The sequence below is a fragment of the Lithobates pipiens genome, unplaced genomic scaffold (genome assembly GCF_037356315.1).
Source record: "Lithobates pipiens isolate NorthernLeopardFrog02 unplaced genomic scaffold, aLitPip1_a1.2 Scaffold_3, whole genome shotgun sequence".
Lineage (NCBI taxonomy): Eukaryota > Metazoa > Chordata > Amphibia > Anura > Ranidae > Lithobates > Lithobates pipiens.
In genome coordinates, this window is record NW_027507790.1 from 234,475,131 (window position 1) to 234,500,954 (window position 25,824).

Here is a 25,824-nt window from a genome sequence, read left to right on the forward strand (position 1 = left end):
CCACTACAGGTTCCCTTCAAAAATGTTTCAATAAAGCCTGCTGTACACTTATTAAATCCATGTTGATCCACCCTATGTCAACTAACCTTGCACCACAATGTGGGTCAACCTGCCAGCCAAACAAACATCCAATTTGTTTGCTGCACAGTTCAAGTGGTTAACCTGTGGGCTCATCACACTGAGGCGGTGGGGGCAGTAGCAGTACTAGTTTTAGTGGCGCTTTTTCTCCGGTAGTGGTTCAAAGCTCTTTGCAGGCGCTTAGACAGTGCTGCCCATTAATTTCAATGAGCAAGGCATTTTAGCAACGATGTGTACTAGAGGTCGACCGATATATCGGCCGATATTTGCCGTTTTTTAATTAATCGGCATCGGCCGATTGAGCTGATAAAAGGCCGATTTAGAACAGCGGGACTTGGAAATGACTTCTGTAATAGAAGTCAGTGTAAGTTGCCTGAGTCGTCATAGAAACGTCTTTCCTCCTCTCTGGGCAGGCTGCCAAGAAAAGAACAGAAAGATACAATGTTTACACTTCTGAATGAATGAAGTCATCTGAGTGTGTAGAAGTTCTCAGTTTAACCATTTTAAAGGCTAAGGGCCGGTTCACACAGCGAGCCGCGGCGAGGCGTCTCCGACTTACCTCGCCGCGACTTGCGGGGAGCTCAGCGGCGACTTGCAGAGGACTTCTGCATAGAAGTCAATGCAAGTCGCCCCCGAAGTAGTACAGGAACCTTTTTTCTGAGTCGGAGCGACTCGAGTCGCTCCTCTCAGAACGGTTCCATAGTACTGAATGGGGGCGACTTGCGGGAGCGAGGCGAGCCGTGTCGCCTCGCCTCGCGTCGCAGTGTGAACCGGCCCTTAGGCTCCATGCACACTGAAGCTGATAAACTGCAGTTTATTGGAGTTTGGGCGTTTTTTGTAAAAGCCCATAAACTCCACTCTATGTTAGCCTATGTGTCCATGCACACATGGACGTTTTTCAGCTTTAATGAGCAGTGGAGTTTATGGGCTTTTTTCTGAACGCCAGAAATTTGCGTTCAAAGTGCCGTTTTTCAGCGCCAAAAAACGACAAACGCTCATAAACGCTTGTAAACGCTCAAACGCTCGTTCATTAGTGTTCGGCATTCTATTTTTCAATGCATTGTGGGATTTTTGGAGTGTCCTCTGTGTATTTTTATAAAAAACGCCCATTAACGCTAACGCTGTAAAACGCTCATAAACGCTCATTAACGCTAGTATAAAACGCTGTTAAAAGCAGGTTTTTAAACCAGCGTTTTGTGCCAGCAATCTGGCGTCCAGAAATAGCTTTTTTGAGCTTCAGTGTGCATGGAGCCTTAATCTTTTCTGACACTTGTTGCTTACAAGTAAAAGTCCTGTATTTTCTGCCAGAAAATCACTTAGACCCCCCCAAAAAGTATATATATTTTTTTAGCAGAGATCCTAAGGAATAAAATAGCAGTTATTGCAACATTTTATGTCACACGGCATTTGCGCAGAGGTCTTTCAAATGCATTTTGGGGGGGGGGGGAAATACACTTAATGATTAAAAAAAAAAAACTAAAACAGTAAAGTTAGTCCATTTTTTTTTTTTTTTTTTTTTTTTTTTTCCGTCCAAAAGTTTTGAGTACTTGTTTTTATTTTATAGGCTGCTTGCACACTGGAGCGGGCAGGCGTTGATGGTAAAATGTTGCTAGTTTTAGCAGTGCTTTACCATCATTTTAGCGGTGCTATTCAGCTGCTAGTGGGGCGCATATAATCCTAGCTAGCGGCCGAAGAAGAGGTTAAATGCGCCCGTGAAGCACCGCTGCCAAATCGCATTGCATGCGCTTAGGCAGTGGTACCCATTAATATCAATGGGCAGGAGTGGTGGAGAAGCGGTATACACCACTCCAAACGTGCTGCTTGCATCGCCTCAGTGTGAAAGCACTCTGTCTTTCACATAGACTGCAGGGGAGCCGTTTTGCAGGCACTTTACAGGCGCTATTTTTAGCCCAAAAGCACCTGAAAAAACGCCCCAGTGGGAAAGGTGTCTGTTAGGTTTTATGAGATGAAGGGGGATAAAAAAAATAAATATAAAATAAAAAAATCGGCCTAACATATCGGCCCAAAAAAATCGGTATCATATATCGGCCATCGGCCGCCATGATTTCTAAATATCTGCATCGGCCAGAGAAAAACCCATATCGGTCGACCTCTGTGTACGTTGCTCCTAAACAGCCCCAAAGATGCTGCTTGCTTTTTAACTTCCTGCAAGCGTACCACCCCAGTACGAAAGCACTCTTTCACACTGAAGTGACGGGAAAGGCGCTTTACAGGAGTTATTTTTAGTGCTTAAATGCCTGTAAAGCGCCTCACTGTGAAAGTGGCCTTATATCCTTTGGGCCAATGAATGCTGGTCCCTATTCAACTACATAATAACAAACAGGAAAAGTCTGCACCTGAGGACAAGCGTATGGAGTGTATTTAACACGGCTAACCTTAAGCCTCATGCACACTGGATGTTTTTTACAGCTGTTTTTTTTTTTTTTTTTTTGTGTCTTCAGACATGTTTTATTTATTTTTTTTCTTCTACAGTGAAACTCTCCAGCATGCCATCCTATGTGTCCATGTACACATAAGCTGTTATCAACTGTTTTTGCCCCCCCCCCCCCCCCAAACTAGTGGGTTCTGAGAGAAGTTTTTAAACGTTTGGTCCCGTTGAAAAAACAAAAATGCTATTTCAAAAAGTTGAAAAACTTTTGTTTTTAAAGTTATAATGTCCAGTGCGCATGAGGCCTGAAGCTGTCCGTGTGATGTGATTTTCTTTCCTTGTGTTCTCTCTGGAGGTAGCTGGGACAACAGTGATTACTGCTAGTGGTTATGGCCACTGGCAATCGCATGTAAAATCCCAAGTCAATCTAATCAGCCGGCCCAGAGATGGTTTGAATGCAGGGGCCGGTCCTTTCATGACATGTAACGTTACGAAGGGTATCTTATCCTTTAAAGCAGAACCAAACCTAACTTTTAAGAAATTGGTATACATACCATTTTTATTTTTTTATTTTTTTGCCAATCTGACCCAGTCCCATGCCGAGCTGTCATATGTGACTTCGCTGTGGAGACGGGTGCAAAGGACACAGCCGACAACGAAAGCCCCATAGTGACTGTGTGACGTCACTCCCCATTCATGTCAAAGCTGTCGGCTGTGCCCTCTGCATAGCTTCTGTTGCTGGAAACCCGATCAGCTTCAAAAAAGTATGTATGCTGATTTCTTCTTTACATGCCTAGATAGGTTAGTGTTAGATCGTGGGTGTTTGTAGATGCAAGAATTTTAGTGTTGGGGTGGACTTCTGCTTTAAGTAATCCAGGTGTCATTTGTGCCAGCCATGTGATTACCCATATTCCTGCATCTGGGGAGATTAATAGAGCCACACAGCCCATATTTTATACAATTGTTCATATTTCTTTGCTCAATTTTATGCAAAAATATATGCATCGCTCAGCCTGAGGCCAGGAAGTTCAGTCTCACTGCTGGAATCGTGGTGGCTTTTGAACAACTAGTAAAAAAAAATCTTGATTTAAACCAAGCCTTTTTACTATAAAGAGAAACTGTTATTTCTGTTCTGCAGTGGCTCCTCCTCTGACCCTCTGTGACTCACTGACAGTTCTAGTCACTTTAATGGGACAGCTGGTGATGCAGCAGTGACGCAACAAGGTCAGGGACGTGGTGGCAGCAGGTGATCAGATGCCCGCTAACGGGCGCTGCCATGATGGATCTAAAATGACAGGTGCTCTTTAAATGTAAGGATTTTATCTTGCTGGTAGTTAGGAAACCTTCATTTTGTTTGCAAATATTAAAGATTCTATCTAGAATAAGCTGCCAGGTTAGTAAATCGGCAATATCGGAATCGATTCAATCATACAGTTTGTAGTGTACATAGATTTGCAAAACAATGGGATAAAAAAATATTCCTGAACTTTGTTTTTATCACATGGTTACTGTGACATTGTGTAAATGCATCAATGCAGTGCATGTTATCTCGGCTTGCAGAGCTTGGATTCATTAAATGAGTTTACCAAAAATGTAAATACATTGCAGAATATACAGCCTCGTGCTACATAAAGAAGTTCCATTTCATACTGAATAAACTAAATAATGTATATTAAATAGAAAAACAATCTTGGAATAGATTTTTACTGCAAAAGCATTTTATTAAAATTTGACATAAAAAAAATCACTTTTTTTTTTTTTTTTTTTTTATACATTTTTATAGCCACCCTGGCTGCAATGCTGTGTACTTTATATAGCTCATGCATCTGTCAGTGTTTGGACCAACATGGTCCAAGCAAACTATTTAAACTTCACTACAACCTTGAGTTAGACTTTAAAGCGGAGTTCCACACGTTTTTGAGTTTATTAAAAGTCTGCAGCTATAAAAAGTGTAGCTGCTGACTTTTTTTTTAATCAACACACTTGCCTGTCCCACGGTCCAGCAATGTGGGCGCCTGGAGCCTCGCTCCTCTCCTCCACTCCGCGGCGCCGTCAATATAACAGCTCACGAGCTTCACACTGGGCACGTATGTGCGAGTTGTGCTGTGCTCTGCTATTGACCCGGCAATCTTCTGGGACCTTTCACGTGACCCAGAAGATTGCTGGCAGGGAGTAAAGAAGGCACCTGCTCCCCCACCCCCAAACGACATGCCAAATGGGGCATGTAAGGTGGTGAGGAGTGCTTAAAGCAGAAGCTCCACTTTTGGGTGGAACACCCCTTTTAAGCTGGCTATTTAGTGTTCATTTAAAAAAAAAAAAAAAGAGGGTGGCAATGTTGGCCGTACCTGTCCTTTTCCACCTGGCTCCTTCAATTTATTTATTTATTTATTTTTCAACTGAAAAATGTGGGAAATTGTGGACCAAACAGCAGCTTGCATATAAATGGATGCAACCAGTTTGGCTATTCTGAGCCCTTGTACACACGGTCGGAGAATCTGTTGGAATGAGTCTTATCGGACCGTGTCGTCAGATAATCCGACTGTGTGTGGTATGCATCGGACTGATTCCGTGCGACTCAATTTTCCAACATGTTGGAAATATTTCCTGACCAACTGGGCCGGACGGACCTAATCTGATCATGTGTAGAGAATTTTGATCGGACCAAGTGCCACGCATGCTCAGATCAAATTCCTACATCAAAGCTATTGGCTACTAGCCTGAATGTAGTCCCATCGTAACGAAAGATCGGATTTTTCGCCAACTTGGCCCGACCGTGTGTATGCAACAGTTTCGGACACAATCCGTCGGACTAAATCCGACGGGCAAAATCCGACGGATTTGGTTGGCAAAATCTCTGACCGTGTGTACGTGGGCTGAGAGTTGCTGGTGGCGGCTATCAAGATGCAGAAGCCCAGCAGGGGAATTTGTCCATCCATGCTGTGTGGTGTGGATGGGGAGGATTATTATTATTATTTTTATTTATTTTGCCAGGAATGCCAACAAGGGAGCAACAGGTTTGTCTGACATCAGTTTATTTATTCATTTTATTTTCATGACCATTCTGTGCAGAGTGCCGGCTAAGCTTGGGGGCATTTATGTTCACTTTCCCTACTTTGGTACAGTAGTATTCTCTTGTATATCTTTTCAATTTATATATATTTTTCAAAATATATATATATATATATATATATATATATAATTTTTTTTTTTTTTTTTGGTAGTAGTGAACTTTTTTTAGAGGTTGGTTTCAGTTTCTGGTAGCCTGAGCTCAGCTCACCACATGTTTTATTTGTATGTCTCCGGTGTTCATTATTAATGTTATGAGCTCATGTTAACTGTTTACTAACTAAATCTTGAGCCATGCAAAACCACCCATTATACAAGCAGATGAGTGCCCCCTGTATACTATTAGGCATCTTTGTTCACACCGTATCCGTTGGACTACTTTGATCTGCAGTGCAAAGGCCCATGGAAAACCATAATTTCTATGTACTAGGGATGGCACTGATCAGTTTTTTTTTTTGTTTGTTTGTTTTTTTTTTTAAGACAGATTACACGCATTGATGCTTTTCTGAAGTACCCGCTGGTACCAATAACCAGTATCTATTTTTAGTGTCATGCGACCGTTCAGTATGTGAGGGGTGCAGGGTAATTGGGAGATGCAGGAAAAGAGAGGGCTCCCGTAAAGGGCAGGGGACTGTGTCAGAGGGGACCCTGGACAGACAGGCTGGAACAGTTGGAGGGACCCCACATCCTGGGCCTGCTTGAAGAGATCGGTTTTAGGATCAGAGCATTTGTATGAGTACAAGTACTTGTGCAAATTCTTAGTATCAACACTGATATTGGTATTGCTAATGGTGCACCGCTACTACGTGCCCTGTAAACAAAAAGAACGGAACACTGCAATGCAACAAAAAAAAGCAGCATGTTGCCATAATGCGCTATTGTAACTGCATTTTACTGTTCCTACACATCGCATAGCATCATTCACATGGTTTAGTACAGGGGTAGGCAATGTCGGAGGTTAAGATCTGCCTGGATATCATGTAGAAAATCAAAGAGGGGGGGGGCACCCTTAAAAAAAAAAAAAAACACCTTTTAAGCCCTCAATAAAAATTGGGGAAATTTAGTAGAACTGGAGTACTCAGAATCTGGTGCAGCTGTGCATGGCAGCCAATCCTGCTTCTAACTTGAGCTTTGTCAATTAAGCTTGGACAATGAAATCCGGAAGCTGATTGGTTTCTATGTAGAGCTGTACCATATTTTTCACACCCCAGCTTTTGATAAATTACCCCCACAGTGTATCCCCCCCCCCCCCCCACCACCACAGTGGTGGTCTGTGCCTACTTCACAACATTCCCTCCTCACCCACCACGGTAATGTACTCTGGCCCTCTGTAGCAGTGTCGTCTGCCCCTTCACATTACCAAGTGTCCTGTGCCTTCTCCCTCCCCCCGGTAGTGTAATTTGCTTCCTTCACATTATCCCCACGTGGGCGGGAGCTGCCGGAGTTTGCATATTAACAAGCTAGTGGTTGGTTGCTAGGACCACCTGGTGTCCTAGCAACCAACCACCTGCTGGTTAACTTGAAAGGCTAACTTTGGTTAACTTTGCAGCTCTCCCCTCTGCTGTGAAGATGAGTGAGCGTTGGAGGCTGTGTCGGCGTGAGGGGTGGTACCGGCAACTCGGGCACATGTTCGCTAATTACCCGTTGCCTGTCCACAGTCAATTGGGTAGATCATAATCAATAGGTTGACGGGCCCCCAGTTTAGCGTGTGGACTTGTGTGAACCTGAACTCACGATTTGATGTAGTCAAGGCAGTAAAAAAATGGTTACTGATGGCTTTCTGTATGTTGGGTTTCTGCCATGTTAAACACAAACCTTTGACACAGTGCTGATTAAATGTTTATAATGGATTTCTCACCTCCCTCCTTTCCAGGAACCCTTTGCATCATTAACCAACCTATCTCTCTATGCTGTTCATTTACTTTTGCCTACTGTGGCTATGGAGTTTCTCAGCAGTCACACCCCCCTCTCCCCCCTATTTTCTCAGTCAGCAGTGATGGAAAGGATTGAATTTACACAACAAAGTATCAGATCAGTCTTGGGGCCTATTCACACTTGTCTATTTTCCTCTAGTAAAACACACATTGGCGCATGAAAATGGATTTGCTGTAGAAATCCTGTTCTTTTTTTCATTTTGGTTGTTCCATACATATGCCCTGCAGGGTTTTTTTTTTGTTTTTTGCTTTAGGCATGCTATTGGGTACCCATTTACACCTACTTGTGGATGATCCCATGCCTTTCCCAAAGCCTGCACTTTGATGTAAATGGGCCCTTAAAGTGCTGCTGTAAAAATTGTAATCCTGATAACTGCATGGGGTTCCTGCATGTTGTAATTGCATTTGTTTTTTTTGTTTTTTTTTTTTTTTTTTTTTTTTTTATATATTTTCCTGTGTCTTTTTATTTGTCTACAATTAAAGTAATTGTAAAGATCATCTTTGGTTTAAAATAGAAATAAAAGACAAAACCTTTTGTGCACAAATAATACAAAAAAATTAAATAGTGTGTTCTCCTGCTTGGTGTGGTCAGTTTTTAATAGGAAAGCAGTGGGACTGACAGGGACACCAGGGATTTCACACAAAGGAAGCAATACAAAGAACGGGATACTTTCTCATACAAGTACGTGGTACAGCACATATCAGGAGTATGACGTGTTGGGTTACATATTCTATAAAAGCTGGTGTTTTGTGATACAGCGGAATGTAACGAAGTAGATATTTGTAGCCATAGCATTGGTTGGCCCAACCCTTTGGTCAGTTTTGAACTGCTTCATCTTCATATAAAAGCAAGGGACAATACAAATGGACTTGAAATTGAATTTGGAATTGGTATTGAGAATGTTGTAATTGCAAGTGTTTAAGTCCAGTTGGTAAAGTACATTCTATTTTTGTTCCTTTACACTATTGGTAGACCAACTATCAGTATTTTGAGTTAGCATTTTTTTTTTAAATGTTGTTATATTTTAAGTAATTGTAAAGCTTTTAATAAAAACAGTGGAACCTTGGTTTGAGTAATGTGGTTAACAAGCTTTTTTTTAAAAAAAGAGAAAAGTTTGTCTTTTCAAATTCTGAAAAGGTTTGTAAGTGTTGTCTCGCAAAACAAGCAGAATTCAAGCTAATGGGGTGTGCAGTACTGCATTTGGCCAAAGGTGTGGGGGCGCCGGGGACACTCGGAAGGGTTCATAGCCATTCAGAAATACTCAGTTTCCGAGGCTTTCTGAGTTCTCAGCCAAGCCTGTAAGAGCCGGGAAAGGGGAGAAGAGCTGCTGCAGATGTGGACGGAGGTCAGGGGCAGGTGAACAATTGGGTCAGGGTAGTTGGGTGCTGCTTTTAAAAGGGGGGGAAGATTATATTTATATATTCAATTTTTTTGGCAGCTTTTATACTTGTCTAGCTGAATGCAGCATTGGCCTGATGCGGGCTCTTTGAGCCGAGAGCCAGTGACTGCCAGTCATTGGCTCACTGGAGTGTTGAGCTGTGGAGGGGGTGTGAGAGGCTGAGCTGGGTGGCAGTCCAGGCATGTGGGCCTATCCCAACTATATAGTCACATTCTTGCCTGAGCCTGGACCGGTGTTCTGCCTAATAGAGTCCGGCCATCCATATGTGTCCGCTCCGTACTGCGCATGCGCAGTACGGAGCAGACGAAGCTTCGGAAAATCTCCGAAGCTGAACGGCGCCTGCGCCGTGAGTGGAGGAGGTAGCCCCACTATCCAAGCGGACATAGGGTTTAGAATTTTAGAGGGCCCCTCGCGGGCGAGCTTGGATAGTGGGGATAGAACCTGGACTCGCGGCGCAGGCGCCGTTCGTCCTCGGCAATTTTCGGAATCTGTGCTCCTGTGTACTGCGCATGCGCAGTACGCAGAGGACAGCATCTGATGGAGGACCCTATTTGACAAGACACCGGCTCTGTGACTACAGTGGACTTCAGCCCATTGGGGGTTATTTACGAAAGGCAAATCCACTTTGCACTGTAAGTGCACTTTAAAGTGCAGTTGTTCTAAATCGAAGGGGTAGATCTGAAATGAGGGGAAGCTCTGCTGATTTTATCATCCAATCATGTGCAAGCTAAAATGCTGTTTTTTTTATTTTCTTTGCATGCCCCCATCAGATCTACAGCGACTTCACTTGCCGTGCAAAGTGGATTCTTCTTTAGTAAATAACCCGCATTGTCTGCTAAAAACTGGTCACAGGAGCGAAGAAGGAATTGCACTCCTGTGATCCACAGGAGAAGTACTTGGTTTAAATATTTTATTGCTCTGTTTTGCTAGGTCCATGCTTTTGCTTGTCTAACCTTTTTGTGTTCAGTTTAAATACAATGTTTTTGATTGCATGTTTAGTGAGAGCAGCAAGCTGTTTTGCTAGTTTGTCATTTTACTTTCACACTGAGCATTTGGTTTCTTGATTGAAACTGAGAGCTGAAAATGTGACCTTCTTGTGCTCTGATAAGGGAAAGCTGCTCCTTCAGATTTCTCCAGCTCCTCATCAGCCCCTGCAGACAGTAATAAGACGGTAGATTAAAATAAGCAGCTTGCAGCCTAAAGCATCACGTTTCTCTTCAGTAAAAGTCTGTGCCTTTCTTTACAGCTTTTACACGGGAATCGTAACTACTTGCGCCTGCATGTGTGAGTTATGACCAGGAATTGAAGTTGTTTGATTGGCCAGCTAAGAGAAGAACCCATGATTCCTATATGCCCTGTAGTTTCATTCACCTATGGTAAGTATCATTTAGTTGTAATCTATATGTTTGTGTTCTGAGAGAGATTCTATCCTCTTACTCTGCTCTTCCATGAACGCTGATCAGCTGTACTGCATAATCTACTAATACCTTTGGCTGGTCACCTAGAGGTTATGTTGTGCAGTTTGCTTGGTCATTGCCTGCCGGCTTATATATTCTCACTTTTGAAATATTATTTTATATATATTTTTTTTTATTAAAAATTGTAAAAGGTTAAGCCATTAGAAAGATTGTAAGTGGTAGAAATGATCATTTGTATGTTTTTCTTGTGGTGCCATTGCTGATCTGACAGGAGCATGCTTAACATATCATTTCTATTTTTTGGTTACCATAAAGGATCACTACGGTTGCAAGAAAAAAACAAATCGGCACAACACTGGCATGAATTAAAACTGAACTCTAGTCAATTTTTTGGGACACAGCACCAGTCACATTTATTTCTAATGAACTGCATCCCCTGTCCGACCGGCTGCTATTTACTGTACACATCCTCCATTCGGTAAACCTGTATATTGTAGTGGAGTGGTGATCTTCTGGTGCTGCAGGGATGAGAGGCTGTGACGGTATGGAATCGTGTCTTAAAAGTGAAAGCCTCCCATGTGGGTTATGCCATAATGTAGTAGTATGCACAGCATATTGGTACATTATGGCAGACTTGCCTGTCATATTGTCCTCAGCGCACCGCTGAGACAGAAGGGACGGGGGCACGTCTAATCAAGCTTCACCTGTGTGCCTTCCAGGTCCTGTGCCTTTGGCCACTTGCTAGGCCTGGCACCGATGATGCCACTACCGTGCATGCACACAGGAGTCGCATCCCTGCGGCATGTATCCAGGCCCATAATGTACGCTGCACGGCTCAGTGAACATGACAGCTGATGGGCAGAAGGATGCGTTTATGGCAGAAGAGACCACTAGGGACTCTTCTGTCATTTAATACCTTACATGTCAGCCGTTTGTTGGCAAACCATCTTTACTTCCACTTTAGCCCTGCCTTTCCTCTCCCCACTTTTATTCACATAAAGCCCTCTAAGTCTTTCTCAGGATACAAGGTATTCTGTAAAATAGCGGAGGAGAAGATGAACGGAATCTCCCATTGCTTGTTCACAGAATTCCTTGCATTAAGTAAAAGATACATTTTTGTGAATGGACCAGGAGGAGAAGAAAGGAAGGCGAAGACATGATCATTCGCTGTCACGGCTCTTCAGCCCTGCTCTAGAAGGGAGGAGTTGTACCGTAATTCAGCCTGCCGGTCATAGGATTCTATTCATCAGAGGTAAATGATTTGACTGGCAATTTTCTGGGGGCATACAGCACCAGAGTTTGGCTTTTAAAATAACTGTGTTGCTGAATTAAATTAAAAAAACGTAAAATTTTATACTTGTCTGTACTAACTCCTTTTTTGTAGAATCTTAATTTTGTTGCACAAAATAACCAAGAAATTTACTCCCGACACCTCTGGCTGTGTTTGATGCCTGCATTCCGCCATTGTATGGCTCTTCCTCTGGCCCATTCGATGCTACTGTGTTCTGTAGAGAAGTAGGGGGCCAACTGGAAAAACCGAGGAGTGCACAAGGGGGATGGAGGCATCAAACATAGCAGAAAGTGATCTGAAGATATTCAGGCTGGAGAACAGATTACACTAATTGGTGCCTCAGACAGGTAAGTATAAAGTCTACTCTTACTGCTTTTTGGCTTTCTTTTGTGTTTTTAGCAGCAAGGTTACTTTTAAAGTGTATTTTCCCTTATACAGTCAATCGGGATAGCGCTTTGTTTGTTGCATGTTCCCATTCACATAGCTTAACATATAATACAAATGTTTTCATTTGGATACTTGGGGAACCGAATTGCTGTGAAATTATAGTAGTTTCCAGTCTGTTCCAAACAAATCCCTAAATGGCAAGATATGGTTTCATTTATTTTGGGTATGCTATGTGAATAGGAACATGTCACAAACATAGTGGGTTTTCTAAATTGACTGCAAAAGTAGAAATACTTTAATTTGTTCTGGTTGGTACATTGAGGACATGCTGGTGTGTGCCGAATATAGAGGTGTAATGCATACCAATGTTTATTTAAATGCAGCCTGATCATTTAAAACCATAAGGTCCAGAAAATGAGCCCATTTAAAGGGAAAGTGCTGTATACAAACATTTCTAAATACTTTCTCAGGAATAAACATCAGAAGGGTTTACAGTGCTTTACATATTGTTCCTAGCCTTGCTTAAGGCTTCCTTCATATACTTGCATACATACATAGTAACTGAATGCAATTTTTATCTTAATTGTACAGTACATAACGTGTTTTCATAACCCATGGTTATAAGCAGGCTACCTATGGTATATCATAATGCATTACCAATACAAGCATTGTCCTTGTTGGCTCTTTTTTTTTTTTCATTAATTCTCCTCCCCCCCCCCCCCTTTTTGGAAACGGTGGTGCTTAGAACACCTGTCAGGTTGTTATTGCTGTGCCCCTATTAGGGCCCCTTTCACACTGCCGCAACTTGGGTCACGTGGTTTTGCTGCAATTTCCACACAATTTCACTGAATGCCTGTGTAAAATTGAGGTCTGTGGCCCCCAACTCACATGAAAGTCGGACCAATATAGTACAGCGACTGCTATGAAGTCACACATGTATGAATGATTATCATTGGAAATCTTGGGTAACGACTTGTCATGCGACTTTGCAGTGCCAGGTTTCTCGAGTGTGAAAGGGGTCTTAGGGATATTCACCCTCTATTTTATCCTGGTGACTGTTCTCCCCAAAAGTGAAAGAATCTTACATTTTATGTGGTCACTCACTTGCTGTTTTGAATAAGGGAAAGAAAGTGAAGGGGAATCTCCCCAGAGGGACACAGATGGCAGAAATTCTGACATTGGTTATAACCCTTCCTTTATCCAAAATGGAGAAAAAAAAATTTGTGTTTGAATTTTTTTATTTTTTTTCAAAATGTGTATGTTTGTGTGTGGTGTGTATCTTTTATTGTACTTTTACGTGTGCTCAGAGTATCGGATCTGTGTCTGCATTTACTTTTATGAATGTCCTATAAAAACACACAAAAGCATATCCTATGTCATTGGGTGTGTGACTGAGGCCCAGCACCACCGCATTCACAATTGTCTGTTGTAATGTAGTGCATTAAGTCCAGTTCGTGTTTTTGATGCGCATTCATGGAAAAAGAACATCATAGAATTTGATGGTAACACACCTAAAATGCATCAAAGAAACGTGAACCAGCCCCATGGAAAATCCCTAATTTTAGATAAACATGGCTACATAGTGCTGTATTATAAGGTTGTAATTCAGTTACTGTATTTATCAGCGTATAACATGCACTTTCATTTTAAGAGAGCGGTTTCAGGAAAAAAAACTTTTTAAAGAAACTATTTTGAATTAAAATAAGGGTCAGTGCCCATCAATGCAGCCTGATCAATGCCCATCTGCAGCCTCACCATCTTTTATCAATGCAGCCTGAACAGTGCAGGAAATCACCAAGCCATCATCTCCTGTTTACTCAGCTTTGCCGGCAGTCGCACAGTCCCGCCTCTGCCATCGGCATTGGACCAGCTCCTGTAATAGACGGAACACTGGACCGGTGGCAGAGGCAGGACTGTGTGTGTGACGTGAGAGCCGAGTAAATAGGAGATGAGGGCTCTGTAAATTCCGGCTGTGCTTGTCCCTCTCCTTCCCACCCAAGATATACTATCAGCGTATAACACACACCCGTGCTTTCCCCTTCTATTTTCAGGCGAAAAGGGTGCATGTTTATACACCGATTTTAAATACGGTATGTGTAAAAAAAAAAAAAAATCCATTCAGCCCAAAATGACTGGTTACAAAGACGTAAAGGATAAGTTCACCCATTACATGTTACACCTGTATCTGGGGTATAACTCATACCAGCCCCCATCCCTCCTGTGTCAGCAGTCGGGGGTCCCTCTCCACAGCAGCTGCTGTTGCATTTAAAAACCGTGCCATAGTTTAAGGCCCTGCCTGCACAGTCACGTCATTTGTTCAACTTGTCTAACTACAAGTCCCGTTTTGTCATTGGGGCAGATGGCTTGTAGTTCTCAATGGACTACAAGTGCTTTGACACTTCCTCCAGCTTTATAACTGAAAGCCAGAACTTCAGTATGGACAGAAGGCTGGAAGACGTGCCTGCGGGAGCCTGACAAGATGCACATTTTATTTTTTTTTCTGAGGGGGAAAAAAACAAGGGCATTTTTCCCTAAAGTGAACTAAGCCCTTAAGCAGTGGTTTACGGATGGGTCCACTTTAAATGTCTGGCTCTGTCAGAAAGCTGTGTGGAGTTAGGAACTTGACACTGCTGGCAGTTATTCAGCCTGAGCAGTGACATGGTGATTAAACTAATTGGTGAATTGCTGCATGTCCAAGGATCATCTCATGCCGACAGATCTAGGTGTATTAGGCGTGTGCCCGACCCCACTGCATTTAAATGGGATTACCTTTAACAAATGTACATCATCTTGTAGGTAAAACAAAGTGTGTGTGTGTGTGTGTGTGTGTATGTATATAATAATAATTTACACACACATCTCCTGTAAAGCATTGCACTTGTGATCAGGAGATCACAGGTGCAATCTCTGGCTCATGCAGACTGTCTGTGAATCTGCTCGTATGGGCAGGCAAGTACTAAACAGGAAGCATCAATAAACTACCTTGTGAGCCCTCCTCAGCACCCTGGAAGTTCATTGAGAAACTACTTAAGACAAGTGATTGTAGTTCTCCCATTCAGAGAACTCTGAATGATGCGGCCGGTTGAAAAGAAGCTCTGCACCACCGTATTTTTTTTTTTTTTTAAATCGGATTTGTCAGCATGGGTGTGGGCAAAAGCTCCTCGCCCCACTTCACAATGGGGGCTGCTCATTTTAGTAACATTGAGTGTTAAACCCTGGATGCGGGCGTAACATGTTATGAAATCTGAACTCCTTGAAGGGGTTGTAAACCCTCGATTAAAAAAACATGTCATACTTGCCTCCACTGTGCAGTTAGTTTTGCACAGAGTGGCCCCGATCATCCTCTTCTGGGGTCCCCTGGCGTTGCTGTCATCTTTTTGTAACATGTTGCAGCCATATTTAGGGTGTAAGATATTACAAATGCATTGGCCCCCGTCTGATCGATGGAGGAGAGCAGGATGAGTTCCCAGCATAATTAGAAAATTGAGCACGCTGTGTGGTCAGTTTTTGATAGGAAAGCAGAGGACTGGCAGGAACACCAGGGATTTCACACCAAGGAAGCGACACACAGAAAAAAATACATAATACAAGTACAGCGGGCACATATCAGAAATATGTAATGTTGGATTGACATATTCCTAAATAAAAAAAATTCTATTGTTCACAGCCTCCTCCACAATTTTCAGATTCTTTTTTTTTTTTTTTTTTTTTTCTCTTATTGCTGTGATCAGACTGTAAGAGGGGTGTATACATTCATTCTCCATGGTCCCACTATAGATAGGAATGTAGTCCCCCATCTTTTGCTCGCTCCTGAGATGGATTATGGGATTTGCTGGGTTCAGAGAGTATTGCACATGACCACAACTAAGGCTGACCATACATTATGCAACTTTCCTGTAGATTTACCAAAACCATATAATATGAGGTCATGCCTAAACACTTTATTTGTATGCAATCAGGCAGGCCTTTGCACTAAGTTGGTTAGGCCTCATGCCATGCCTCATGTCACGATCACTGTAGAAAGAGTTTTTGGCCCCTTTCACACAGGCAGACAGTTTAGGTCCACCTGTCAGTTTTTTTTTTAGGCAGTCTATGGGGCGACTGATGTCAGCGGTGACCTGTCCGCTGACATCTGATCTGCTAAAGTGTGACGGATGGAAACCCTATTTTTCCATCTGTCTGGTGGATCGCATAAAAACTGACTCTACGGTCCGTCTTCATCCGATTTCCCCCATACAGGAGAGCAGCGCTCTGACAGGTCCGTCCCTGCATAGTGAGCAGAGACTGACCTGTTCAGCAGGGATCGACGGAGCGATCCCTGCTGAGTAAAAGCGGAGCCCATACATGGACACGTCCGCGTGAAAGGGCCCTTAACAGTGTTTATGGTAGTATTTATTTATTTTTTATTTTTATTTTATTTTTAGTTGGCCTTAGTCGTGTTTTTTGGCATTTTATTTTTAGAGTTTACAGCTGGAAAAACTCCCCTTAACCACTTTCCTTCCAGGCCAATACTGAGATTTCTCTCCATGTGAAATTCATATTTTTTGCTAGAAAATTACATGGAACCCCCAAACATTATATATGTTTTTTGGGGGAGGGGGCGGGGTGCTATAGGGAGACAGCAAATGACAGAGGCATGTAAACTGACCACGGTGTCAGGGCTCAGGAGCCACAATGAACCGTGGTCAGTTTTACAGAGGGAAGTGTAGAAACTGGCAGGATCATTCAGGTGATAAAGGGGGCCAAATTACACAGCACACGCACTGTGCTGTAAAACATGTTTTAAACGGACAGAGTCCCCTTTTTTTTGTTACCAAAAAAAACCCCCAAAAAACGTTAATGGATCATAAAGGCAGTTGAGATGGATTTTAAGTTTTTAATTGCAAAACTGCAAGCAGGAGGCTATGCTGCATATATGCTCTCCTGTTTCAGTAGTGTTCTGAGTGGCCCGTGTGTGTGTGTGTGTGTGTGTGTGTGTGTGTGTGTGTTTGTTTGTTTTTTTTTTATTTTATTTTTTTGTGGCTATTCTATTTCGGGTGAGTGCCTTAAGAATTGTTAAACTGAAGATTATAAGTATGAAGGTGGTCCTTTCATGATATTAATCGTTGGCTGAAATCCAAAAATGTAGGATCTCTCTGCTTATGTGAATGGTGTTAATTTTGATGTAAAACTCTAATCTAAATCAGAATTCTTAAGAACCGCTTCACACAGGGGGGCCTTGTCAGGCAGTTTAGCCACCTGACAAGTGGTGTCCCTTTCTGTACTATGGAACCGTTCTAATAGGAGCGACTCAAGACGCTCGGGCTTAGAAAAAGGTTCCTGTACTACTTTTGGGGCAACTTCAGGCGACTTGGATTGACTTCTAGACATAAGTCATTTTGCAAGCCACCGCTGTCGTCTGATGCCGGTCGTCTGATGCCGGCGCGCTGCCTCAGTGTGAACCGACTCTTAATGCACTGCTACAGGTAAAAGATATAGATGGGGATAGGTGGAGTCATGTTTAGTCACTTCCTGTCCAGCAATTCCTATTCGTGATCACCAGAATGGGATGGCAAAGACAGGATAACATTATCCGGCATTCTGACCCTTTTTCACTCTATTAAAAATGTTCTCGTGTCCCCAGCTTAAGATTTCCCATCACTTCCTGTCGTCACAGGACATGAGGGAAAAACTCTTCAAAACATGACACAGGCTCTAGCCTTCCCCTGTTCTCCAAAACCATTTTTAACCAGTGTAGTTTACTGGGAGAGGTCAGGATTATTCCTATAACATCAGCTGCCTATGTCTGTGAATGTGCTATATTTCTTGATGTGCCCAAATCTGTGACAGATTTACCTTCAATGTTTATCTGGGCATTTTTATGGTCTTACATAAGTTTATTTTTTTTATTGTGATTTTACATAGATTCATATTTTTTATAATAAGCAACTAACGATAAACCCTCACTCCACATTTTTAATGTCCCTTTTTTAAGTAGTTTGAGCCAACCTGGCCCAGTTGTGCTTGTTTGGCACGTGTATTAACTGTATGTAGCTCTGTATAGTATACAGCGCTGTGCTCTAGGATGAGGACTTCCAATCTCACACCGGGAACAAAATAGTCGAGCTGAGTGATGCTCAGCTATTCAGGGGAAGCTTTGTATTCTATGAATCTACTGCTCCCTCTGGCTGAGTTGAAGAGCCTAACGTCATCTACCCGCCTCCAGCCAGTCAGAGGAAGCTATGTATTCATTCATGGAATACAAAGCTTCCCATGAATGGCTGATCATCACTCACTCATTACCAGATTCTATTTTGTTCTGGTAATTATGCAGGAAATTGTCATTCCACTGCAGGAATACATGTCTGTATGGTGCAGTAAATGGTTCTTTTGGGCCAGCTTGGCCCAAAGTACCGTGCCCCAAAAACATTAAAGGAACATTTTTTAATCCGAGGTATAGCATCAAGCCAGCTAAACTCCTGGGATATTAGTCTTGTCTGTTAAGTAACAGAGGGGGTTGCTAACCTGCTTTAGTGTTAATGAAATGAACAGGTGCACTAGATGGGCAAAAATGAGACTACCTCCAAAACAGGAATGGTTTTACAGGTGGAGGCCACTCCCCCCATCCTCCCCACCTAGTTTTGCATTTGGCTATGATCAGTGTCACTACTGGTAGCATGAGGCAATACCTGGACCCTATAGAGCAGTGATGGTGAACCTTGGCATCCCATATGTTTTGAAACTACATTTCCCATGATCAATTACACTGCTGAGTGCATGAGCATCATGGGAAATGTTGTTCCAAAACATCTGGGGTGCCAAGGTTCTCCATCACGTTTATAGAGGTTGCACAGGCAGACCAACTCCTCCAGGATGGTACCGCAATATGTGTGATTGCAGAAGGTTTGCGGTGTCTCCCAGCACAGTCTCAAGAGCATGGGGGAGATTCCAGGAGGCAGGCAGTTACTTTAGGAGAGCTGGACAGGGCCGTAGAAGGTCCTTAACCCATCAGCAGGACCGGTATCGGCTCCTTTGTGCAAGGAGAAATGGGATGAGCCCTTCAAAATGACTTCCAGCAGGACACTGGTGTGCATATCTTTGACCAAGCAGACTTCATTAAGGTCTCCTGCGGCCCCAACATCCTAAAGTGGGAGCTGTGCTCCCTGCCTGGCACCGTAGAGCTCGATTGGTGTTTGCCATGGAACTCCAGAATGGGCAGGTCCACCACTGGCACCCTGTGCTTTTCACAGATGAGCAAGTTCACCCTGAGCACATGTGACCAACGAAAGGGTCTGGAGAAGCCGTGGAGAATGTTATGCTGCCTATAACATTGTTCAGCATGACCGGGTTGGTGGGTGGGTCAGCAATATTCTTGGGAGGCATATCCATGAAGGGACACAAGACCTCTACAGGCTAGACAATGGCGTCCTGACTACTGTTGGGCATCGGGATGAAATCCTTGGTCCCATTGTCAGACCCTATGCTGGTGCAGTGGGTCCTGGATTCCTCCTGGTGAATGACAGTGCCCGGCCCCATGAGGCAAGAGTATGCAGACAGTTTCTGGAGGATGAAGGAATTAATACCATTGATTGCCCCTCCACACTCTCTCCTAATCTGAATCCTATTAGACAGCTCTGGGACATTTTGTTTCGGTCCATCCGATGCCAGCAGGTTGTACCTCCATCTGTTCAGGAACTCAGTTATTCCCTGGTCCAGATCTGGGAGGATATACCCCAGGGCACCATCCGTCATCTCATTAGGAGCCTGCCCCGATGTTGTCAGGCATGCATACAAGCACGTGGAGGCCATGCAAACTACTGAGTACCATTTTAGGGTGGCTGCAATCATTTTTTCACTTTGATTTTTGAGGTGTCTTTAAATTCAGCCCTCTGTAGGTTGATGATGATCATCTCCATCAAACTAAGTGGCATCCTTTTTGTTTCTTACTCACATTACCCAGTCCATGTCAGTATAGATATTTAACATGATATTTTTCCCCCATTGAGATCTGATGCGTTTTTCAAAGTGTTCCTTTAATTTTTTTTTTTTTTTTTTGAGCAGTGTTTTTAAAGGGTGTATTAAACATAGGAGTTGGGCTTTAAATGTGTTTAAGGCATGATTAAATAGTTCAGTGTCATCTTTTTGGTTTCTAAAACAAACCGGTCTTCTAATAAATAGTTCCCGAAACATTGTAAAAGTTTAAAATGGAAAAAAGTTTTCCATGAAGTCAGTCCTCACTAATTTTTTTTCTTCTTTTTTTTTTTTCTTTCTTCTGTTAGTGCCCAGCCGGCTTGGTGAAGAGGCCAAAATGGCTACTGGCAACTACTTTGGCTTTACCCATGGCGCTGCCGCCCAGTACAGGTAAGTGTATGCATGATATTTATTGTAGCATTTGCATGCAGAAATCTTAATCTTATTTGCAAACAAGATCACTAGCACAGCATGATGATGTTGCTGAAGCAAGGGGAACATGTTTGCTAAAATAAGCATTGTCCTAGAAGAGCCTGGTCCTCAGCAATGTGACTGTGACCTTAGCTTCTATGCCAATACATTTACTTGTCAGGATATGACCAGACTGTGCTTAAATGGACACTGTGTGAAAAGGGGGGTGGGGTTGGGGGTGTCGTTTGCACAGTTCACTTGTATAGTTTACTCCAATGAGTTTTACACTTAAAGCAGAACTGCACTGCCTCTGAGCAACACAAACAAGTACTCTTTGAAGTACAACTAAAGGCAAAACTTTTCTTTAGTTTTGGATAGAGAGGAGATGGATTAGAACACCCCTAAAAAATTTTTTTGCGGTCTGTGTCCCCGTAAAGCCTCTTGCGCACGGTATTGATTGAGCATCTGTTTTTTTTTTTTTTTTTTTTTACGCAATTTCAGGCACCTGTTTTGCGAGTATTCATGCACAATACATTCCTAGGAAAGATGTGTTCATATTTATGCTCATATGCGCATATTTGTATAAAATACTGACTGGGAAAACAGATTTTTTTTTTTTTACTCAAAGCGCAGTACTTAAGCGCATGTGTGTACAGACACATTGTAAACACATTGGGCTGAATTTTAGCTCATTAGAAGAAAAGGCTGTACTGAGCTTTTTCAAGCTCCAGTGTGCAAGAGAACTTGGGGAGATGCACTTTCTATTTGTCTTGTTTACCATTATCATTGAAAATAAAAGGAAAATCTCACGTTTTGGGTTATCCCCAGAAAAGTAATAGAAGGGAAATCTTCCAATAGGGACAATAGTCCCCAAGAAATTCCCCTTTGTCATGGATTTCCCCTCACTTCCTGTTTTGAGTATGGAACAGGAAGTGAAGGGAAATCTCCCCATTTGGAACAAGATGGCAAAAATAAACCTTACAGGGGTTATAATCCGAAATGGGGGCGGGGGGGGGGGGTGTTCCTATAGTTCTTGTAACTAATTTTTAATATTCAAAGTAAACTCCCACAACTGTCCATGTCTCCATTTATTTCGTGGAGAACTCGCTTTGAAAAACATGCGCTAGCACTTCTGGCCATTACCATTTTGAGTAAGGGCAGATTCATGTAGCATTTACTTCCTGGTCTCCATCTGCCAAAAACCCTCTTCCCCTCCTGAAGACTTGGTCTATGACCTCATTTGCCTAGGCAAGAAACCAGGAAGGAACTGAAGAAACGGTGGGGAAAAAGTTTAAATCCAGTAAATGATATACCTTCCCATCTATTTACTAATGCTAGCAGCATAAAGATTAGAAATGGCCAATGTTGACAGAGTGAAGTTTCACTTTAAGGAGATAAAAAGCTATGTTTATAGTTGGGGGAGCCCCTAAGTTCCCCTAGCATGAAGGATATATTGTGCGAGGATTGAGGCAGAGCTTTACAGAATGTGCAGTTCTTTAGACTCCATACCGTTGCCAGATTCTCTTTAAAAACCCTGTATGGATAGTAGAGGCAAATGAAGGTGGTAAGGGGCTTTGCACTAGTAGTTGGTGGGGCTTTATGTAAGGATTAGCATAAGCAGCATTTCCATGTCAAACCAGGGTTTAGGATCAAAGGGGTGGTACAGGGTTTGAGGTGAAGGCTAAGGGCTCATTCACAATGACCTGCATGCTAAAATGTGTATGCACTACTAGTGTACATTTAGTGGTGGTTCAATGCATTGTGAAAATTCATTAACTGTAGTTTTTTAAATTCATGTAAAATATATATAAAAACCCAATAACTCTTGGAAGACAATACCCTGGACAAAAAAACCTTAGGACCACGTTATAGTCCATATTCCTATCTCAAAAAAAGATTATGGCTAAAGAAAAGTTAAAGACAGTGGCTTCCATTTAATGGCTACATTTTATTGGAAATGGTGAGTGTAGGTAACGGGACATAAGAGAACCAGGGTTTCCGAGAACTCTTGAGCCAAGTGGAGACCTGATGTGTTCTCTATTTCCTTATTCGATTACCACCATATTCATCATGTTACTTGTCCCTGCCTTGTTACAGAAGAGAGAAGTGTATATGGGGAGGGGGGGTGGAGTATTTAATCCCCTGCTGATTTTCTATGTTGGCCCACTGACAAATCAGTCTATAATTTTAATGGTTGGTTTATTTTAACAGTGTGACAGAATGACAACAAAAATATCCAGAAACACATTTCAAAAAAGTTGATTTTGCATTTTAATGAGTGAAAAATAGTATTTGACCCTTTCGCAAAACAGGATATAGTACTTGATGGCAAAATCCTTGTTGGCAATCGCAGAGGTCAGACGTTTCTTGTAGTTGGCCAACAGGTTTGCACACATCTCGAGTGATTTTGTCCCACTCCTCTTTGCAGATCCTCTCCAAGTCATTAAGGTTTCAAGGCTGATGTTTGGTAACTCGAACCTTCGGCTTCCCCACATATTTTATATGGAATTAAGGTCTGGAGACTGGCTAGGCCACTCATTGTCATACTGGAATACACATCCACTACCCATTACAATGCCCTGGCTGAGGGAAGGAGGTTTTCACCCAAGATTTGACGGTACATGGCCATCGTCCCTTTTTAATGCAGTGAATTTGTCCTGTCCCCTTGGCAGAAAAACACCCCAAAACAGAGTTTCTGCCTCCATGTTTGACGGTGGGTATGGTGTTCTTGTGCTCATAGGCAGCATTCCTCCTCCTCCAAACGGCACGTTGAGTTGATGACCAAGAACTTGATTTTGGTCTCATCTGACCACAGCGCTTTCACCCAGTTCTCCTCTGAATCATTCAGATATTAGCAAACTTCAGATGGGCCTGATGTGCTTTCTTGATAAAGAGGACCTTGTGCGCACTGCAGGATTTCAGTCCTTCACAGCGTAGTGTTACCAATGGTTTTCTTGGTGACTATGGTCCCAGCTGCCTTGAGATCATTGACAAGATTTTCTTGTGTAGTTCTGGGCTGATTCCTCACCATTCTCATGATCATTGAAACTCCACAAGGTGAGATCTTGCATGGAGCCCCAGACTGAGGGAGATTGAGTTATTTTGTGCTTCTTTCATTTGCGAATAAACGCACCGGCTGCTGCTTACCGATGGTCTTGTAGCCCATTTCAGCCTTCTGTAGATCTACAATCTTGTCCTTGACATCCTTGGACAGCTCTTTGGTCTTGTCCATGGTGGAGAGATTGGAATCGGTTTGCTTGTCGACAGTTGTATTTTATACAGGTAATAAACTGAGATTAGGAGCACACTCTTTGAGAGTATGCCTAATCTCAGCTCATAGCCTGTATAGAAGACACCTGGGATCCAGAAATCTCACTGATTTGTTAGATCAAATGCTTGTTTCATTAAAATGCAAATCAATTTAAACTTCTTCTTCTTCTTCTTCTTCTTCTTCTTCTTCTTCTTCTTCTTCTTCTTCTTCTTCTTCTTCTTCTTCTTCTTCTTCTTCTTCTTCTTCTTCTTCTTCTTCTTCTTCTTCTTCTTCTTCTTCTTCTTCTTCTTCTTCTTCTTCTTCTTCTTCTTCTTCTTCTTCTTCTTCTTCTTCTTCTTCTTCTTCTTCTTCTTCTTCTTCTTCTTCTTCTTCTTCTTCTTCTTCTTCTTCTTCTTCTTCTTCTTCTTCTTCTTCTTCTTCTTCTTCTTCTTCTTCTTCTTCTTCTTCTTCTTCTTCTTCTTCTTCTTCTTCTTCTTCTTCTTCTTCTTCTTCTTCTTCTTCTTCTTCTTCTTCTTCTTCTTCTTCTTCTTCTTCTTCTTCTCTCTTCTCTCTTCTCTCTTCTCTCTTCTCTCTTCTCTCTTCTCTCTTCTCTCTTCTCTCTTCTCTCTTCTCTCTTCTCTCTTCTCTCTTCTCTCTTCTCTCTTCTCTCTTCTCTCTTCTCTCTTCTCTCTTCTCTCTTCTCTCTTCTCTCTTCTCTCTTCTCTCTTCTCTCTTCTCTCTTCTCTCTTCTCTCTTCTCTCTTCTCTCTTCTCTCTTCTCTCTTCTCTCTTCTCTCTTCTCTCTTCTCTCTTCTCTCTTCTCTCTTCTCTCTTCTCTCTTCTCTCTTCTCTCTTCTCTCTTCTCTCTTCTCTCTCTTCTCTCTTCTCTCTTCTCTCTTCTCTCTTCTCTCTTCTCTCTTCTCTCTTCTCTCTTCTCTCTTCTCTCTTCTCTCTTCTCTCTTCTCTCTTCTCTCTTCTTCTTCTCTCTTCTTCTTCTCTCTTCTTCTTCTCTCTTCTTCTTCTCTCTTCTTCTTCTCTCTTCTTCTTCTCTCTTCTTCTTCTCTCTTCTTCTTCTCTCTTCTTCTTCTCTCTTTTTTTTTTTTTTTTTTATGCCTTTTTTTTGGATATTTTTGTTCTGTCTCTCACTGTTAAAATAAACCTACCATTAAAATTATAGACTGATCGTTTCTTTGTCAGTAGGGGCAAACCTACAAAATAAGCAGGGGGTTCAAATACTTTTGTCACCTCACTGTGTATGTGGATTATTATTTTTTTTCAGATTGTCTATATAAAATATGTACATTGCTATATCCCCCCCAATAACATTGTGCATTGGCTCTGTACAGCATAGGTGTCATTCCTCAGCCACCATGTTAATCAAACTTGTGCACAATTCTCTTTCCATCTAATGTAACAGTTAATCATAGAAACATTGTTTTAGATTTGCTCTATGTTCCTAATGAGACTAGGCTGCCTTAGTTTGAAACCTACCCCCATTAACAACCTTGTCTCAATTTACATAGTTTGGAGGTCTGTCAGTAAAGTGCATGGATTACCTAAACCAGACACCCAGAATTGTCTGCCCTGTGTAACACAAACCATGTACAAACTTTGACAATTGAAACTGAGCAAAAAAGTATAAGCAGATGAGAACGCATAGAATTGAGGGTAGGGGCAGCTGAATTTATAACCCTTATTGACTGCTGTCAGTGCAGTGCATATTAGTGGAACACTGACCATATACACAGCTTAAGGTAAATATGATGTAAGAAGTATGGTGACTGCTGGCATGTTGAAAAATCTTTTATGCAGAACCACGGTCTTCAGTACTTTGAGTCGCTGTCCAAGAACAAGTGCACGGATTAGGAGCTTAGAAGTTCTTATGTACTTGTTCAGATCTAACTCAAAGTATTGAAGCAAAAGGGGTCAACCAGACTGCCAGGCAGCTTGCACTTCGAGGAGAGGTCAGCAATGGTAATATCCAGGTTTCTCTTACAACTTGTTTGCTTTTAATGGCTTCATTTCTTCCACATATACCAGACTATGGAGTTTTTGCAGGTGCTTTGGCGTTAAGGCCCCTGAAAAGCTTTAACATTGCTTCCCATTAAAATCCATGAATGCTTTCACACTGGGACGGTGCGCAGACAGTGCGGTGAAACAAACACGGCACGCAGCATTTTTGGAGAGTTTAAAAAAGCGACTCAAAAACGCCCCTCTATTGAAATAAATGCGACGTGACTGAAAAGTGCTT

The 25,824-nt window shown here is 42.3% G+C and overlaps 1 protein-coding gene and 1 non-coding gene across 5 annotated transcripts in view; both read left to right on the top strand.

Annotated features, from left to right (window-relative positions):
* The window catches only part of ZFR (zinc finger RNA binding protein), an 85,781-nt gene that overhangs the window by 15,007 nt on the left and 44,950 nt on the right, over positions 1-25,824 (top strand). For 3 of the 4 annotated variants that reach the window (XM_077462899.1, XM_077462900.1, XM_077462902.1), the window contains exons 2-3: positions 10,114-10,243; positions 20,222-20,303. In XM_077462899.1, the coding sequence (XP_077319025.1) occupies positions 10,207-10,243; positions 20,222-20,303 (119 nt within the window). In that variant the 5' untranslated portion in view covers positions 10,114-10,206. The remainder of the gene's footprint in view (positions 1-10,113; positions 10,244-20,221; positions 20,304-25,824) is intronic. The other variant, XM_077462901.1, reaches the window with a different exon arrangement.
* On the top strand, positions 20,360-20,496 carry LOC143941512 (small nucleolar RNA SNORA66). Its single transcript, XR_013264202.1, has one exon. It is a non-coding gene; the product is annotated as a small nucleolar RNA SNORA66 (small nucleolar RNA).